The 14741-nt window shown below is 38.2% G+C and overlaps 1 protein-coding gene across 5 annotated transcripts in view; it reads right to left on the bottom strand.

The window, feature by feature from the left end:
- LOC124158432 (putative polypeptide N-acetylgalactosaminyltransferase 9) overlaps positions 1–14741 on the bottom strand; it is a 488889-nt gene that overhangs the window by 29496 nt on the left and 444652 nt on the right. For 4 of the 5 annotated variants that reach the window (XM_046533517.1, XM_046533515.1, XM_046533516.1 and 1 more), the window contains 4 exons: positions 14342–14527; positions 10499–10627; positions 3251–3361; positions 888–1016 (listed from right to left, as the gene is read on the bottom strand). In XM_046533517.1, coding sequence (XP_046389473.1) covers positions 888–1016; positions 3251–3361; positions 10499–10627; positions 14342–14527 — 555 coding nt within the window. Of the gene's footprint in view, positions 1–887; positions 1017–2712; positions 2818–3250; positions 3362–10498; positions 10628–14341; positions 14528–14741 lie in introns of all 5 variants that reach the window. The other variant, XM_046533518.1, reaches the window with a different exon arrangement.

Raw genomic sequence — 14741 nt, 5'->3', positions numbered from 1 at the left:
CTTCTCGAGTCTCGTCAAGATTCGCCTCACCGAGAGTCTCGTCCCTAAAATGCCGAGAAATGACATTCTCGCCTCAACTGCCGAGATTCTTGGGTGGTCGAGAGTCTTGCACACTCAGTTCTAGTTCAGGCTCTGGTGCTCGATATTTGAGACCCCTACGTGTCCCTGCCTACGTTGTTAGCGTATGTTCATAGTGTGTGCTAACTTCCTTCTCGTCCCAGAACAAGGCTCGGAGAGTGGTGCCACGCAGTGGCAAGTCGATACACTACGCAGAGGAATTTTCAAACATTCCCGATTTCTGGTTTTCCGGGTTTCTGATTCCGGATTTTAGGTCCTCGACTGTAATTAATGCCCTTTGTAAAATACCACATCAAGAAAATTTCAAAATTAACTACATAATATATCAGCTGCAGAGGAGGACGAAGCCTACAAGGGGCCAAATTCTGGGCCAACACACGGTATACACCCACATCATAAATCAATAATGGCATCCTTCTCACACATTGTTAGTCACAATAGTCCATACTCCACATAGTGTAAGCATTGAGCAAATCTGTAACTTTTTATGATGCACTTACGCAGCAAGACTTTATATGCAATAAATATGCTGGGACTTATTGTTCATGCTATTTCTAAATATATTTAACAGATTATATTCATGGATTGATTTGGGTTGTGTCCTAAAAGTAAAAAGGTTTACTGTATTTCATTTAACAATCATTGAATTCTGCCCTTTAAACAGAGGAGCCTCTCAAGATTGGAATTCCACCAACACATTCCAACCACATCAAAAATAAATTTTATCTTTGAAAAATTTTACCACATTACTTTCTGAATGTTTTCCCAAAGTTTCAGTTTTGAGAGGAAGAATATAGCACAATAGGTACCTTAGGATGGTATTCCCAATACTGGTTTCCTTTGGAGCCATGGCAAGGGTAGAGGATAACATCGTGACCTGCGTAATCCACGCAGCTTTCGTCTCGCCTGATTTCTCCCGTCTTACTAAGCATCCAGTACTGAGAATGAAAATGAGCAAACAAATATTATCTTCTGAAAAATTTCAAACAGATAAATTAGATGAGAAATTCATTCACCAATAAAAGCCTCACCTCATCGTATTTGCACAAAAGAAAAACAACTCACATAACATATTGCACCCCCACTAGGTTTGATTAGAGAAGCTATACATTTACCTGGATTGTTTGTTTCACATGTATTACTCCAAACTGTTAGAATTTGAAAGAAATGTCTCAATATTTGGCCCAATGGGCAATTTTAACAATGCACGTATCATTAAATCATCCCACAAATGACTTTCAGGTCAATTGCTGCAACAGTAAATTAACACTAGGATTGAGGGCAGTTATAAACTGGTGATTTTCGTCTCTTCTTAAAGAGTAAAATGCAATTAAAGTGGCAACTCCTTTTAGTGAGCATGGTATATAGGGTGAATTGTGTTATAATGAGTGCTTGGAGGTGTACAATCGATAGGCCTATGATTAACTCTACAAAAATATGGATACCGTTAGGTCAAGAACTCACTTCCATGAGGTATTTCTCTTCCAAATTTATAGTTAACTTTAAAGTAATCACTAACACCAATTTCACTGGGGACATAAAAAATTATAACTCAGCTAAATAACTCCCTGGGTTGTGAGAACGGAGTCTTCACAAAAGAGCAGCAATGTAAAGGCCGAGGTAGCATCGTGTGGGGAGAAGACTCAGTTTGTGTTTTGGGCTGCCTGTCGGCAACCTTGTCACAAACTAATGTGTTTTCTAGGAGTATTGCCGGTCAACTACCTACATGTTAGAATGCAGGATGTCCAAATCATGAACAACCCAAGCATTCCCTTAGAAGATAAGAACCTCAGTTGTACAATATTCCAGATCCAAACAAAGAAACATCTGCACAAGTGAGAGCATCGTACAAGTACGTAATGTGATTTGGCCTTGGGAATGTTTCCCCAAGGGACAAAATGTGGAATGGCAAATTTGTGCAAAATGAGGCATGAGTGCGGTTGGTAATTTCACAGATGAGCTTCAAAATAATTTGTACATGTTTTTTTGTTTTTCTCAACCATATACAATTTAAAAGTTAGGTTAAAAATTTTGCTTGACACATTAAGACAATTATTACAAACAATAATACTCTTCCATAAACAATTCTAACCACAAGAGCCTAATGGATCATAAACAAATAAAATTGAAACACTGTTCGCCCTGTTACAGAAAAAAAGTTTTAATCATAGTTGGTAACGACAGGAATATTTAAAAAAGCATTAAAGTCATCCCAAAGATGACTATGTATATAGAGTTATTTAGTAGGTATAACAGAATAAGTGATTCCAGCTCAAGTATTTTGCACTTTTATGAACTCTTACATTAAGTAAAAGTAGCTCCAGCTCTATCATTTTGAGTACAGTATAAATAACTAGGAATTACAAACTCATTAAAAAATTAAATATTTAAGTTCAGAAACTATGCATTAGGAATACATCAATCTCTTACTATTATTATGTGAGCAAAGATAATTACTGTTAGTACAAAAATAATTTACCCAGTTTTTGAACAAAGGTTTCCTTCATGCTGGTGCCCACATGCATGATTAAAAAGAGCCATCCCAAAGAAGAAAGGATAGACATGCAGTGGATAGGTAGGTACGTAGCAGGAGTGCACTGATTATAGGGGGACAAGCGTCTGGATCGTACTCACCTGGTTGCCACCCTGATTGTGGCAGGGCCAAACGCCCACTGCCTGCTCCACTTCTTCCGACTTGCTGGGAGCATCTACACACTTCCTCGACCATTTGTTGGCGATCTAACAGCAGGGGTGCAAAAAGCAAGAATGACAAAAACTACAGAGCAACAAGGCTTGAAAGGACAATATGGATGACATGCACATGGCATGGAAGCAGAGGAAAGGTCTTGTACCTGGCTGGCAGCACATATATCTAAGAGCAATTTTCTAATATGCAGCCTGAACCCTGGGAACTAACCTTCACAGCTACAGGGTTGCACTTTCAATGAGAAAAATATTTCATTCCTAGCTCAATTTCAGGGTGAAATCCAGAGCAATCCTTGCATTCGAGTCACTGAAGAATCATGAGGTTACAGCAACAAACATTTTTCTCAATTGAATATGCAGAGACACTTACATTAGAACTATGAATTTCCCATAACTTAACTTGCTCAAGCCGAATCCATGCAAGCGACAACATTAACTCTTTTCCTTAGGAAACAATGAGACAAACCTGATTCCCTCCTTGCCTATGACATGGATAAAGACCTACAGGTTTATGCAAATCAGTCCTTCTGGCAGGGGAGTCAAGGCAGGTGTGGCCACCAAGCCCCAAGTTACGGACCTGCATTTTCAAAAGTCATTTGTTAGACATGGAAGAGAAAACAACTGCCCTTCAGGGAAATGCGGGGTCAAATGAATGGAGAACATGGCTCAAGAGCACAGGATTGGCAGCTTTTCCTTAAATGGTGGATAAAAAGGAGCAACATAGGTAATTGAATGAACCTTTCAGGAATGAAACTCACACGTATCTTTGTTTTTATGAGGCTTTGAGAATAATTGATCACTCAGGTAAGTCAGGCTTCCCACAGGAAATTCCATTAAGTGGCACTGAAAATAACAGCACAGAAACAAAGACTGTTTTCAACAGAAGCGAGATGGAGTAGGTACTACAATGAAGTGCCATTGCTAGGGACGTGCGAGTAGTACTTTTTGATGTCGAGTCATGTATCGAGTCAAGTTGTGACTCCTAGCGAATCAAGTGGAGTTGTATGAACTAAATGGAAATTTCTGGACCAGGAAATGTGATAATCTTGCCCCAAGATATTCTCATATTTCCAATTTCCTAGTGCATTTTCTCCAGTAAACACTTGCCCTGATGCAAATTGAAAAGATAATGAGGAATGCTGATGATAATTGCATCAGAATGAGGAGATGAATGAAAATTAAATTGTCTGCAGCAGTTCCAATTGGACTATTGATATGAAGTAACCTCTTGTAATTTGTTAATGGAAGTTAAAATATTACATAACTCCATAAGTTTATGGAGAATTTGTCTGCTAGAAGCCTAGCTAGTAACTGGGTTTCAGCAAAGATACCAAAACAAGATGCGGAGCCTGCCATCCGTTAATTTCAAATATTCACGGTGCTGCCTTTAGCTATCTTAGGAAATAAATGGACCACCTTTATTTCTGGCTCTGTGCCAAGACAATGCATGAGGTTACTCATTTAAGAAGGATTATGCCAAATGACGACCAAACACCTGTCATTGTTTTCTTCATCTTACTTTTAATAGCTACAGAGTCAAGTTACTTTACTCATTCTGCGAGTACTTTTTACATATATTTAACACAAAGAAAATAAGGGATACAAGTATTATGTAAGATTTCACTTTTTCCCGGCGTATGATGGCGGTGAATTCTTCTCGGGTTTCCATCCGGGTGAGCTCCATCTCCATCGCTGCCGACGTTTCGATAGAATCCTTTTCTATCGTCATCAGGGCCGATGATGCCAGTAGGAAAGTGCCAGGTTTATATATCCTCGGTCGTTATGTTGGGTCGTTCTGACCCAACATAACGACCCAACATAACGACCGAGGATATATAAACCTGGCACTTTCCTACTGGCATCATCGGCCCTGATGACGATAGAAAAGGATTCTATCGAAACGTCGGCAGCGATGGAGATGGAGCTCACCCGGATGGAAACCCGAGAAGAATTCACCGATACAAGTATTATATTAGAAAGAATAGGCACTGTAGCGGTCCACTCTGATTATTTTGAATATGCCAATGGGTTGGAAGAAGGTCGGCCACCGCTGCCCACAAAAACATAATTGCTGCCCACGATGACTGTTACATAAGTTGACTGCTACATTTAGACACAGATGAAACTCACAAGCCAAGGCAGTTAAATGATCTCTCGACTTAACAAAGGATTTGTGCACAAGTTTGATGATAGTGCTGCCCTACGACGGATTTCTGAACCTACTGGCTGCAACAGCTACATAATCGAAACCACTCCATTCTACATTCATAATAGAACTGCCCTGAATGGAAGCATTTGAGTCGAGTACCAACTACTCAACTTGACTCGAATTTTTGAGTACTCGCACATCCCCAGCCATTGCACGACATACATGAGTACACTTGGTGAGCATGGTTAGGCAGGAGTCCATCAGCGGACCACGGGCCTACTTCAATCCCTCCCTCCCTCCCTTGTTCTTCACTTTCCCCACACTACACTCCCATCTTTTCACTTTGGACTCCTTCATTCAGACTAGCTTCTTCAGGCCAATAACTCATAATTCATATAATTTTATTGGGGTTCCCACCTAGTAGGAATTTCATTCTAGACAGGTCTATCTTACATTCAAGAGATATGATAGCAGTCATAAACAATTTATCACTTTTATCAAGGAATAATAGCCTTTTCAAATGAAGTTCATTCTTCGAAAATGAAAAGTTTATGCATTACAAGGCTAAATGGGCCTGAATTAAACCAAATGATTGACTCTTATGGTCACAGAAAATGGTACACATTTCTGTTTTGACTAAATGACTATTTTGGGTAAAAATTCTTTGCTTTTCCTTCAACAATATGGATAAGGAAATAAATTTTTGGCAAAAATACACATACAACACACATAAACCAGCCATAGTTCGCATCACTTCACATGTAAAAATTTGATTTGATAGAAAATCATATCCCTTTGGAATTTTGAGCAGGAAGTCAGGTGGGATGATGAAATATAAACAAAGATATTAATTAATCAAATTTATTTTTTAAGGGAAAGATAATAAAAATGGAATTGAAGCAGAAATATTAAAATTATAGATGACACGGAAAATGTTCATCAGCAGCATGGCTGCACCCAAACATTTCTCTTTGGTTGAAAAGGATGGAGAGCAGTGATCCTCCAACTCATTCTTTCTTTCTGCCATTATGGCAAAATATGTTCATTTCTATGTATTAGCAGCATACACACACAGAACAAAATTTACCATTACTTTGTGACGGGTATATTGCAGAAGGTAATTACAGTAAACTCTCGATTATGAAGCAGGATATTATGAAATTTTTGATAATACGAAGTGAAATTGTATAATAAGTATTGTGGCTGACACAATATCTGCATTTATGAGCATACTCATAAACATTGCATCAATAATACTTTGAAGTTTAACATGTTAGGAAGGTCACACGGGGTATTTCTTACACTCCTCCCTAAACCCTACATAATTGAATCAAACCAAGAAAATGCTGCAAGTCCATAAAATTGCGCAAATTTCAACATTCTTGCGGGTAAATAAGCGACCTCTTTACACCACTTTTCAAATCAACAGAAATACGAGGAAGGAAGAAAATTAAGTCACTCAATGATAGAGGAAATATTTTTCATTTTAAAGTTTCATTTAGGAGACAACGTTACATTTCGGAGGGGGGAAAGGTCGGGGAAAATACTGCAGTTGTCAAAGGTTGGGAGATGTAGTAAGATCACAGATGATACAATACTTTACACCCGAGCCCATACTGAGGGCAAAATGGTTCCAATAATGCCAATTTGAACGGGGATTTGATTCCTTGCATTAAGTTTTCGCGTAGTTATCTTGCTATCTATCGACGAGGGAGGTGGTGTCTGGCTGTCTTTTGACCTAGAAATGCTTAATCAAAAGGTAAGAGCTTGAACTAAATTCATGAGAGAATTTGCAATTCCCAATTCCCCCTCCAATGCCAATTTGGGCTTCAGTTGTTGGGCCTAGTGAGTATCTACGCAGCAAACAGTGGAGTAGAAGCAGTGGCCGTGACTAGACATAACAGCAATGACGATGAAGAAGAAAGTGAGGTGTATCTTAAATATTGGGCTCTATTTACCACCAATTTAATTTGCAGGCTACTCATAATGAAGAGGCACTTCCAACTCTAACCATGAAATTTCTTGTAGCACTCCTATCCGTTCCCCATTCCGAGAGATCTTTCTTTCCAAAACCTTTGTTTACTCTCTCTTCCGCCTTTTGCCGATATTCCTGGCACCCAACTTACGCATCCCAAACCCCCCTCCACTAGCATTTCTCTCTCCCCTTCCCCACCCCTCTCCCGTGACGAAGCTTGAGTGCGTCGTAAAAAGACATGGACCCCAAACGTAGCCTCAGGCAAGACCCTTTACCCAGCCCTCTTCCTCCCACCCCCCACTGCACCTGTCTCTCTCTATCCTGCCCCCTCTACCACCACCACCAGGCAGCCTCCATCCCACTCTTATCTACCCCACCCACTTGGAATGCCCTCTAACTGTGGATAAGTTCATGGTTCATATCTACCACCAACGGGGGTAAGTTTCTAACTAGAGAGAGGCTGGAGAAGTACTTTTCGTTATCGGTGAAACGAAGGGGAAAATGTTATCCGCCTTCACTTTATTGGCTTCGACACATGTTCTGTCATTTCTTTACATATTTTTAGCCTGTCCTTGCTCCCGTGAGACTTAGCAGATTAGTATGCCCTGCCACTTCATTCACTCAAAGATACGGCTGGGTTACCTGACTTGCCAGTTCCGTAATTGACACTAATCATTTTAGGTAAGTTAGGAAGCACGAGTTGCATATTGGGGAAAACTAAACAAAACACCAAATTTTTAGAATCAATTATTTTATGTTCATGGGATTAAAAAATTAGCAATCAGCTTACATTTGAAAAGACTGAGACATGATCAACAAACACAAATGATGCCAGAAATGCATTGTGTTTTGGACTGATTATTTTCTAAATATTGTGTAGCTTTGTAATTTTGCAATGTTGGTTTACTTTTGTGGACTCTTGAAAATGATACCTCAATACGTTGCCCTTCCTTAGTTTTCGGGTTTCATTTTTCGTCATTTTTTAATTGATGCTATGTAATGCTGATATAGAAAAAATATTTTTTTAGTTTTAGTGCTAGAAATAGGCGTGCCATAAATGGAAATGAATATTAGCGTGGAAGGGAGAAAGAAAAAACTAAATAATAATTGAATTAAATTCTTCTTGGGTGTCTGTCTGGGCAAGGTGCTCCCGTCTACCTCTCTGCCAATGATTCAATCGTAGACTTTTCCACCGTCATCAATGCCGTTGATACATACCAGGTGTGAGATGCTGTGATTATAAAATGGTCAGTCTTCTTCTCTGCAGACTTTCAATAGAAATTGGTTATTTGCATTTTCCTTAACACGCTACTATTAATTTTACGATAATGGCATGACTAATTTTCAGAGCTAAAATAAAGAAAATCTTTTCTCTACATTGATGATACTTTTCATAATTTTCAATACGATGGATAAAGAAACAGGAAAACTAAATGAGGTTAAGAAACACGCTTAGGGGTATCATTTTTGGGAATTCATGCCAGTGAACCAATACTTCACCTAAATATCTTGAGAAATGATAAAATGTTTACTGCAGTTAAGAAATATGAATGAGGATCATAACATTTCTCTCTTTATTTCCCCCCTAAATAGAAGATTCTAATCCAGCTTTTCTCTTGTCGGCATAAAAGAAGAGAGACTTATCATACAAACATAGCACCTCACTCCCAGCATCAATGGCCTTGATGACGAATAAAAAGTTTTCTATTTTAGCATCCGCAAATATGATGGATCAACTGACAATATGGAAGGAACTACAAATATTAATACTATTATACTACGAAGGCTATTTTTGAAACGGGCTATGATCCAATTTTATCTTTTTTCCTAGTCACCGAGCAATAGAGGCTTCATCACAAATAGCAGTTATGCAGGCTGCTGTTAAAATTTCATAGGCACTGGAAACAGATATCTATCGTATGTGTAGATAATAGTTGCTATTTGCTATAGACTACAAAATCCTTAGATTAAATTCTTATACAAAAATTTTCAAGATGCTATTTGATTATGTTTCCTAAAATGGACGGGAATTTCTTTAGTGCTAAGATTGTTGATACTTAGCAATAAAGAATGGAAAGTTTAGGGTCGTGTGATTTTTAACGATCTTTCACTGCTAAAATCCATGAGAATGAGTATTTATTTTAAATTCCATCTAAAACAGCCGCCAAAAACGTTAAACAAGGTCAATAAAGACAGAAAAAGGGCAGTGAGAGCAAAAGCAAACATTTTTTTTTTACAGATCATTGAAAAGGTTTGAAATTACGAAACTCGATATCACGAAGTGCCTATTTTCCAGTCCAAATTACTTTGTATAATCGAGAGTTTACTGTAATTAACTCTCTGCATAAAGTTGAGACCGCTGTGATTTTATCCCCAAACTTGGAATTTCATACATCCCGGAATTCAAATTATGCCATCGTCATGGCTGAAAATGTTCAATAAATTACAAGTCCTTATTTGCTCTCCAGAATAAAGCAAAATATGATGCAAATATTTATGATCAGCACATTTGCAAATCAGTTGCAATACGCATGATAATAACTCAAAACACTTTTAGCTCAAGGGCCATAAGTTATGACAAGATTCACCATTTAAGGTACCTACCCTTCATTGACTGAGTGTATTACACAAGTGTCATCAGGTAAAATGATTCTGATATGTACTACTAATGATAGGAAAAATAGGAAAATCAATTGGAAAAATTACTGGCCCATAAATGGCATAGTGCATACAACAGCAGTGAGTACACATATCAACCCTTTTGCTGCCAGCCCATTTCGGGTGGCATGTGCAAAGACTGCCAAGCCTTTTTTTCCGGAATTTACAACATTCCAGATTGTAAAATTTTTCGGCTACTAAATTTCATTTAATACACCTAGACTTTTTTCCCAATACTTAAGATATATTTATATCTTATAGTCACAGATAGATTATGAGGGTTTACGTAAATTACAGCCGTTGAAAAGGCCACAATCATGAAAAAATAGTCAAATAAGTTGGCAGTTTTTGCTCAACCAGCAGGGGCCGATATATCGGCCCGGTGGCAGTGAAAGGGTTAATGGGCACTTAAGCAAATGGGAAAGTATGGCATAGACATCAAAATCAAAAATACATACGTCATGGAAAATTATCATTACGGATTGGAGTTTTTCGATCAAATGATTAGTCTTCCCCTTAACAGCTATAGATAATGGGCACTATAACCAATCTATTCATCACTCTCATTTTTGCAAAATTTTTAAGCACAGACAAAAACAAATCTCTCTAGACAACTTGCTAGGAAAAAAGGATGTATTATAAGTTATAAATTACATTATTATAAATGTTTTGAGCATTTTTTTCGGAATGGAACACATTATCCTATTTTACATTGATTCCTATGGAAAAATTGTTTCCCTTGACGAGTGTTTTGCATTACGATTAAGATTTGGGAACAAATTATACTTGATAAGCAAGGTTCTACTGTACTTTACTCTTGAAATTTTCCCCATAACCATAATTTAGTAAAAAGCAAATCTATATGTAATTGGATGTTGGAAATTTTTGAACTGAATGCTGACAAACAGTTGGCTGAGCATGTGCAAACATACCTCTCCAGAAGCAGCTGCTTCACCAGGGATGAAAAGTTCAGGGTAAATATTGTCCAAGTACCACTTGAATGACTTACATCCAAGCTTTTTCCTCAACTCTTTCCGCGCGGAGACGTCCCCAAAGTCACCCTTAAATGAAGATGCACTTAAATGAAGAAACACTTTAAATAACAATTACATCATCCACAATTTCCACTCAACATTCTGCGAAAAACAGGGATGACATAAAAATGACACAGAAACATTAAGAAGATGGATTTTACTTCTCATCCAAAACCAAAAGCTGATGCATCTTCAAATTTTACTTCTATAATTATTTGGCACAAACATCAAGGCAAGAATGATCCTATTAAGACAGTCAATTTGCCTCCACTTTACTTAGATAATGCAGCTCATGGCAGAGGCAGATTGTTAGGTGAAGTACCATATAACCAATTACTTTCAGAGAATATTTTGACGAATCCTAGCTTCTTCACAGCTCTGCGACAAATATATCTTATTTGTGTTCGCCACAATAAATTCAAAGCTACCACCACTCCCATATACAATGTATATATATGGTATCAGTGACCTTCCCAAAAATTAAAACTCATCAAATAATTAATCTTATGTGTGCAAGCATTTTTCACTTCATCTTAACATCATTCACAACATACACGTGGGGATAGTTGGATGAACTACGCAAGAAGTGTACCACTGTGCATTTTCTCAGATTAAGCTCTAGTCCCCTCTTTCTTCCTTTCCCCTAGACTTTCTTGATATTCTAAACTGAACCCACACTCCCATCGGGAGCGACACCCTTATGACAACGATTGATGTGCCTTTGACCCTTTACACTCTCTCAATCACTCTCGAGGAAGGCCTCGACTCTCTTGACAATTTCCTTTTGCAAGCACCTACATACAACACATTCCCTATCCACCAGCGTCATAACTTGGCTGGCCAAGCTCGTCCTAACTATAATGCTTTTCAGTTTGAAAACAAAACCTACATGTTTGCAATGCCGAGGAGTGGTGACGGGTACAAGAATGGCCCCATCATATGCCAATCTTTTCATGGGTTCATTTTGAAATCACCTTCTCATCTCAATTCTCAATCACTGAAGCCCATTGAGCACTTCATTGATGACATCACACACGTGCCCATGGGCACTATGTACACCCTTCATTCCTTCATCGCCGCCCTTAACTCTTCTTTCTCTCTGCCTCATTGCTTGCATCCTCTCCCTCACACTCCTTGGCACAAATGTACTTTTACATAACAATAAATTCAACATTTCGATCCACAAAAAGACCACGAGCAATATCTTCATGCCCTTCCATCACATGTATGCAGCAAGGCACCCAACCTGCGCAACATATTCTGACCCCTCTCTCCCCCCTCTCCCTCTTCTTTCTCCTCACCACGCAAACGCCCAAGATGCAAATTCTGCTTCTCATTTCGCTTCACCACTCATCAACAAATCTTCCTCATCTCCCTGCTGCGAATCCTTCAATTCTGTCTAATACCAACTGTCCCATAATTTCTGCCCCCTCCAACTTCAGCCCCCCCTACCTCAGTGAGCGCCACATCAAGGAAAGACAGCAACATCCTCTCTCATTGACAGTACCAATATATTTTTTCTTATGTATTTCTTTTTATGTATTTGTGTTTCTGTTTTAGTGACAGTGACTCGCTTTTGAACTATATATATTAGGGATGGTCGGATTGGATACCTCAGATCCAAATATCTGCTTATATTGACCTTCACCGGATACTTTGGATCCAAATTTGCTGAAGGCATCGGATCTGGATGCAAAATTTAAAATTTATACTTCAGTGAATGCAGCGTCCCATACGAGGGAGTGGAGAGAGTTCCAATCCTACCTTTGCGTGCATCGTTGCACTGCGATGCTTGTCCTACTCATGAACCATTTCCTTTTAAAGCTCTTGTCAGAGTTATACAATAGAGTTTCAGACAAGGACATTTTAAGGCAAAATACAACTATGGTGCGAATCTTCCGAGTGACTGAACAACCATCGGGGAAATCTCAGCAATGTAAGATAATATCCACGTCATAGATTTCACAAAACTCGCCCCTCCCCCATCGTAGATTTCATACTAGGCCCTACATCATCCCATGCCTCAGACATTTTTTTCCTTTCCAAGACCACAAAGGCCATAAATCATTCACTTCAAAGGAAAATATCAAGTTATATGAGAACAATGGAAGAGTGTTTCATCCCTCCCCCACCTGATCTTTTTCGACCTACCTGCTACAATTCTCCCTGTTTCAGGAAGCTAAATGCTAGGTGAGTCACCTACTGGGCCCCAAGATGTCTCGATAGCAGTTGAATAACATCCATGATTTTCAAAAGAGAATAAGACCAACGAGAGACGAGAGCACGCCACATTTATAAGATTATTTACGTGTTTTTTTAAAGCTCTAATTCATAGAAACAAAGTTTTTTTTTCCCTTTAACAAGACTATACCAATATTCAACATAGACTAAACAGCACACTTTTCAAGAAACAAGCATGGCATCGGCACCGTCAAACAAGAGGATAAGGCCTGGAAATGCCAACTGCATATATCACATAGCTCGCCCAGTTTCGCTTTTGACGCAAAGACGTCACAAAATAGCAAGATCTGACATATTCCTTCTTGACTCCCTCATTCATAGCCTCGTTGCTTGAAAGGTGGAGGGAGCACGCTCCTTCCCCTCCACCTCTCCTTCACGCGCTTCCGCTGCCCACCCCTTCCACTCGCTGAGCAGTCGTCTCGTTCTGCTCCCACGACTCGTCACATGTGACGCTAATGTTGTTCTAAATTTTGTTAATTGTGTTGAAGATCCTGCATTTGCAATTTAATTTAATGATATACTGATAAAAATATCTTTCATAGTGTAGAAACATTTTCATTGACTTAAAGAGAACCATATGCGTGCACTGTGGTGTGAAACTATCAGGAGGAAGTGAAAAATCCACCACACCAAAACTGAAGCAACTGTGGGTGAAACACAAGGAAGCGATGAGAAAGTGAAAAAATTCTGGGGAAATATTTAAGAGGAAAATTAAAATTCAGTCAATGGTTTATCTGAAGAGGAAACCTATTTTCATTTCCAAAGGCAAGCAGATAGTTTATATCCTGATTGTGTAAAGATAAAAGTATTTTTTTTTAATATCTTGAAAGCTTATAAAAATGATTTTTAATCAGTAAAAATATCAAAATGTGAATGAAAATCTAAATAGCATTCCTTTGATTGCATGTACCCAGAAAAACTTGAATAATTACTGCATCACATAGCAGGCAATTGAAAATGCATTTGGATCCGAAAATATCCGAATATCTGACACCTGAACCTGAAATCAAGGATCCCATCCGGATCCAAAAAAGATCCTCGATCCGTCCATCATATATTGATGTTATTGATATGTACAATGAAATGTTCCAGAATAATCAATTATAATGAGTTGACAAATTTAATTCATCAAAAAAAAAGGAGCTAAAGTTTTATATTTAAATTGAACGTCACAGAGCAAAAGTAGCTTATTTTTTTAAATTAAAAAAATTAATTTAAAATTAAAACTATAATATGTAGGTACTGAAAATACAATTTTCTCGATGAATTTTTTATTTTTATCCCAAGAAGAATTGAGAGAGGAGAGAATTCTATTTTGCAAATAAAATTCAATTGAAATGAATTTTGCCCATCAGCAATAGGTTGAAATATCGATTTCATTAATGATTGTGAATTAAACAGAAAAGCAAGTGAAATTTCTGCATCCCAACTAAACCATGTTATCCAGTGATCTGTTAAGATAGACCAAATGCATAGTAGCGTAGAAAATGGCTAACTTACCAAATCATGCCCAATTCTATCATAATAGTATTTGGCATATTCGTCAAGCCAGACTTCTGAGAGACGAACGGAGTTCCTTTTCAAAACATTAACACCAGACCTCCATTTGTACGGGGACCTCTTGCGAAATATATGGCCAACGTGAGAGCAGGGGACTATTTCCAGCGTTCCACCACACATCCAAGTCTACAGGAAAAAAAATGTTCAAATTAATTTCTCTTTAAGCCTTGAAAAATGACGAAAACTACATTAAATTCTACCAAGAGACAGCTCAGGTTCCAAAAGCAACCCCTGATCACATATTAAAAATTAAATGGTAAAGGATAGAAGAAAACACTTCCTAGATTTACTATTTAAGACTGTTGTTGCAACACTTTCAGCAAGGGCAAAGCAATTAGGT

The sequence above is a fragment of the Ischnura elegans genome, chromosome 5, assembly GCF_921293095.1.
Source record: "Ischnura elegans chromosome 5, ioIscEleg1.1, whole genome shotgun sequence".
In the NCBI taxonomy this organism is placed as follows: domain Eukaryota; kingdom Metazoa; phylum Arthropoda; class Insecta; order Odonata; family Coenagrionidae; genus Ischnura; species Ischnura elegans.
This window is presented reverse-complemented; position numbering and strand designations above follow the sequence as displayed.